Source organism: Canis lupus, chromosome 23, assembly GCF_048164855.1.
Source record: "Canis lupus baileyi chromosome 23, mCanLup2.hap1, whole genome shotgun sequence".
NCBI classification, from domain to species: domain Eukaryota; kingdom Metazoa; phylum Chordata; class Mammalia; order Carnivora; family Canidae; genus Canis; species Canis lupus.
The window spans coordinates 47,332,879-47,337,838 of NC_132860.1; the positions used below are offsets into that span (position 1 = coordinate 47,332,879).

General features: G+C 39.9%; 1 protein-coding gene across 1 annotated transcript; it reads left to right on the forward strand.

Moving 5' to 3' along the window:
- Window positions 1–438: 438 nt before the first annotated feature.
- LOC140615611 (aurora kinase A-like) lies at window positions 439–1,741 on the forward strand. Its single transcript, XM_072795443.1, is given in 2 exon segments — window positions 439–1,568; window positions 1,571–1,741. Coding segments are annotated over 2 exon segments (1,218 nt in total). The 5' UTR covers window positions 439–487; the 3' UTR covers window positions 1,708–1,741.
- Window positions 1,742–4,960: the final 3,219 nt, after the last annotated feature.

The window sequence follows — 4,960 nt, forward strand, 5'->3', positions numbered from 1 at the left end:
AAAAGAGTGCATTGCTTTTCACCCATAAACTGTACTAGGAAATAACTTCAATACAACGGTTGGGAAACTATGCAGCTTTATATACTAACTTATTAACTTTTGAAAATTGGAAACAACTTAAAATTATGTCAGATGAAGGGTGTTTAAATAACTCTTAAAATACACAATGTGGAGGGGTGCCTGGGTGGCTCTGTTAGTTAAGCATCTACTGATTTTGGCTCAGGTCATGATCTCAGGTCATGAGATTGAGCCCCATATCTGGCTCTGTATTCAGTGCAGAGTCTGCTTGTCCCTTTCCCTCCCCCTGAGTGCATGCTCTCTCATAAATTAAATAAATAAATAAATAAATAAATAAATAAACAAATAAATAAATAAAATCTTTTTAAAAATAGAGTGGGATATTACTTTGCAACTTTTAAAAATGATAAGGATTGAGCACTCCAGAGGACTCAGTGGCTTGGGTCGGAGGCTGGAGCCGGAGGGCATTATGGACAAATCTAAAGAAAACTGCATTGCAGGGCCTGTTAAGACTACAATTGCACTTGGTGATGGTCCAAAACGTGTTCTGGTGACTCAGCAAGTTCCTTCACAGAATCCGTTATCTGCAAATAGTGGCCAGGCCCAGCAGGTCTTGTGTCCTTCAAATTCTTCCCAGCGAGTTCCTCCACAAACCCAAAAGCTCGTCTCCAGCCATAAACCAGCTCAGAATCTGAAGCAGAAGCAATTGCAGGCAACTGGTGTCCCTTGTCCTGCCTCTAGGTCACTGAATAGTACCCAAAAGAGTGAGCAACCCTCGTCATCAGCCCCTGGAAATAATTCTGAAAAGGAACTGGCAACAAAACAGAAAAATGAAGAATCAAAAAAAAAAAGGCAATGGGCTTTGGAAGATTTTGAAATTGGTCGCCCACTGGGTAAAGGAAAGTTTGGTAATGTTTACTTGGCAAGGGAAAAACAAAGCAAGTTTATCCTGGCTATTAAAGTATTATTTAAAGCTCAACTGGAGAAAGCAGGAGTTGACCATCAGCTGAGAAGAGAAGTAGAAATACAGTCCCACCTTAGGCATCCAAATATTCATAGGCTGTATGGTTATTTCCATGATGCCACCAGAGTTTACCTAATTCTAGAATATGCACCTTTTGGAGCTGTCTACAGAGAACTTCAGAAACTGTCAAAGTTTGATGAACAGAGAACTGCTACTTATATCACAGAGTTGGCAGATGCCCTGTCTTACTGTCACTCAAAGAGAGTCATTCACAGAGACATTAAGCCAGAGAACCTACTCCTTGAATCAGCTGGAGAGCTTAAGATTGCAGATTTTGGGTGGTCAGTACATGCTCCATCCTCCAGGAGAACCACCCTGTGTGGCACCCTGGATTACTTGCCCCCAGAGATGATTGAAGGCCGAATGCGTGATGAGAAGGTGGATCTCTGGAGCCTTGGGGTTCTTTGCTATGAATTTCTAGTTGGGAAGCCTCCTTTTGAGGTAAGCACATACCAAGAGACCTACAAAAGAATATCATGGGTTGAATTCACATTCCCTGACTTCGGGTCGGAGGGAGCCAGGGATCTCATTCAAGACTGTTGAAACATAATCCCAGCCAAAGGCCAACTCTCAAGGATGTACTTGAACACCCGTGGATCATGGCTAGCTCATCAAAACCATCAAGTAGCCAAAAAAGCAAAGACTCAACTAGCAAACAGTCTTAAGGATTGTGCAGGGGGAGAAATCTGAGAGGCAGGGCTGCTGATACCGCTGACGGCCTGGCCTGCCCGGGACGGAGGGCGCTGCAGACGGAGGCCTACTGTGCAGGGGGCGCCTCGGCCTCCCCCCTCGAGTCTACTCAAGTCAACAGTACGCTCTGGAGTGAAAGTAGCCACAGGATCGTGGCAGTGTCACTAGTTTCACAATTTGGAGGTGAGGTTCACCTGGACCTCCCCACAGCCTGTTTCGAGTCAGGCCTCCTTGTGGAGGACCCGCTCCGGGTCCTGCTGCAGGGAGAGTGGCCACGTCGTGGTGACTCCATCAGTGAAAGAGGCGTGCAATAACCTTCCAAGTACCTACGTGTATGTAACTTATTGGGTGGCCAAATCTGGTAAAGCTGTCAGGATGAACATGTGATTCTTTCTTTTAAATGTTAAAATAAGATTTTTATAAAGAAAAAAAATGATAAGGATTAATCTTATTGACCAGGTCTCATAATATATTAACTAGAAAAAATATTTTTTCAAATAACTTGAATAGATTAATTCAAAGAACAACTCAAAGTACAGAGTCCAGTAGAAAATTTATCATGTAATTATGGTATGAAATTCTCATTTTCAGTGCTCGGCAAAATATCTTCAGAGTCCTATCTGTACATCTCCCCACTCTCCAGATTCTCCAACTGAAGCAAATCACCTGTCTTTGTTCTTCCACTTTTGCTTTTTTTTTTTTACTTATTTCTCTGTTTCTGCATCATAAAAGCCTAGAAAAGATGGAGGCAGTTTAGTATCTGTGATAATAAAAACAAGCTTCTATCAGTCTTGGTGGAATATGGAGTAAGAGTGAGCTATGGACACTCCAAATAAATTTAGTATAATATTATGTAATTAAAAAACTATGTATATATAAACACACACTATGTACAGTCTAGAAAGACATATGTCAGAATAATAAAAGTTGTTATTGCATTGTGTGGCAGGTTTTCAATTAGTCTCTAGTTTTTACATGCATTTCTTTAAGTTTCTTACAATAAGCAGATATCACTGTATAATCAAAATGTGCAATAATGTTTCAAATGGTTTACCATAAACATATGAAAGATCATATATTCTGAAAAGGGCTTGATGTTACCTTTGGTCAATGCTGGGCACATACATTAGTTCTCAAAAGTTAGATCAGCAGATTTGTGCTAGCCTTCGCTACTGGAAATTATAACCTTGAGCTCAAACATTTGACAATTTCATTATAAAAATTTTTTAAGTGTACCTTTCCTACTAAAAAACTTTCACAAAGAAAAAATCCAATCTTTCATTTTCTATCTCAAAAATTGATTTTGTATAGCTAAATTAATTGTATTAAAGAAAAGGGGCCTCAGTGATGATTCTCAAAGAAAATATGAGGCAAATTAAGTCTAACATGCTCTGTTTCATTTCAAACAAAAGGAGAATCCTTCTGACTTCTCACTTTGAAAAGACACAAAATGTGGTGTTTTGTTTGTAATGAGATGATGAAAATTTTTGGTGATCTGAATCATTTAAACTACCTGCTTATGGATACTAAAGAAAGTCTAGGTAATGGGGTCTTTCACAAAGGGATTCACCCCCCTTATATATATTTATTTTTTACTGAATGAGAGTGGAAATTTTATATTTCATCTTAAGACCTGAAGAGTGACAAATATGCCATCTGCCAGTTATTAATTTCTAGGACCTAATTGTTAAAGCCTTTTTCAGCTCAGGAGATTCAGCAAAGTTTCAAGTAAAGGACTCCATCCCCCTTAGCTGAGGAACAAATGTGGTCAGGAGACAAGGAAGTGTCCAGCTGGTCTCAAAATTAACATACTTTCTCAGATACTGGAAACTTATCTAATGACTTAGTTTGTGGTTTTTCAGAGAAAGCTGCATGAAGTTCAGGGTGAGCCATGATTTCTCCTCACATTAACTGACTACAACCAGAAATTTAAGCTCATTCCCTGTGGTAAAAGCAATACTATTTCTGAAATCCATGAATGTTTCCCCCCAACCCCCCCCAACTTCTTTGTCCTGATCTCCCCTACCTGCAGCCAGAGGAATATGTTTGATGTTGGAACTGGATTAGTATCAATGCTATGTAAAGTCAGTATTTAGCTTTTAAATTGAAGTATTTTGAATCCTCAAGATCATAATCATGAAAATAAGCTGAATTGGGAAGAGAAGAGGATTTTCTAAATTCATTTAACTTTCATGACTATATAAGAATATCCCTGAGAGACTCCATCATAAAATTCTATAACAAACCAGGGTGCAAAAAACTGAGAATGTGTCTTAGAAATTTTTTCCTCAAAAGGATGGGTAAGAAGCCCATCTGGTTTGGTCACTTTCAACAGGTACGAGAGTGAGAACACAGCAGCAGGGAGTGATTAGATAGTTGAGAAGAGTGAGGCCCAAACAAAGCTCTGCTTCTGCCATGTGGCTGTGTGGCTGATAGTTTCCTTGGGACCTGGTAGGGTCATACAGGAGAGATGGGGGGATCAGCAGTACAGTACTATTTGAGGTCAAGATAAAAGGGCCAATGGGTTGCAGACTCCTCAACTGGTTGTGGTGACTGCCATAAGCACAGCTTTAAAAGGCCAGCTCTGGGGCAGCCCGGGTAGCTCAGCGGTTTAGCGCCGCCTTCAGCCCAGGGCCTGGTCCTGAAGACCCGGAATCGAGTCCCATGTCAGGCTCCCTGCATGGAGCCTGCTTCTCCCTCTGCCTGTGTCTCTGCCTCTCTTTCTGTGTCTCTAATGAATAAATAAATAAAATCTTAAAAAATAAAATAAAATAAAAGGCCAGCGCTGGGATTAGAACATAGCAGCCTATAAAAGGGTTCCAAAATACAACAAAGACTAAATGGGCACTTTCCCCCTCCATCTATGATGGCCCAGGTTAAATTCCCAGATACCACCTTAAATCATTTTAGAGAAGGATAGAGAGAGAGAATAAAGTTAAAAGACTAATAATGTACCAGAAAGTGACTGAATAGAGGAGATTATTCAAACTTGAATAGACTGAGGTATAATTTTTCAGAAAATTTAAATTTTATTTCTCTCTATGTTTTCCCCTATTCCATTGTCTGTAAAGCCCTGGAGGAAGATAAGGTCAGTTAGCAAGAAATAAAGATGCTACATTTTTTTTTATCAGATATCAGAGTATAATGTGTTAAAATTTTCACATCTCCACATCTGTGTATCATATGATGTTCAGAGTAGAGAGTGTGTTTTGTGGGATCAAGCCTTGT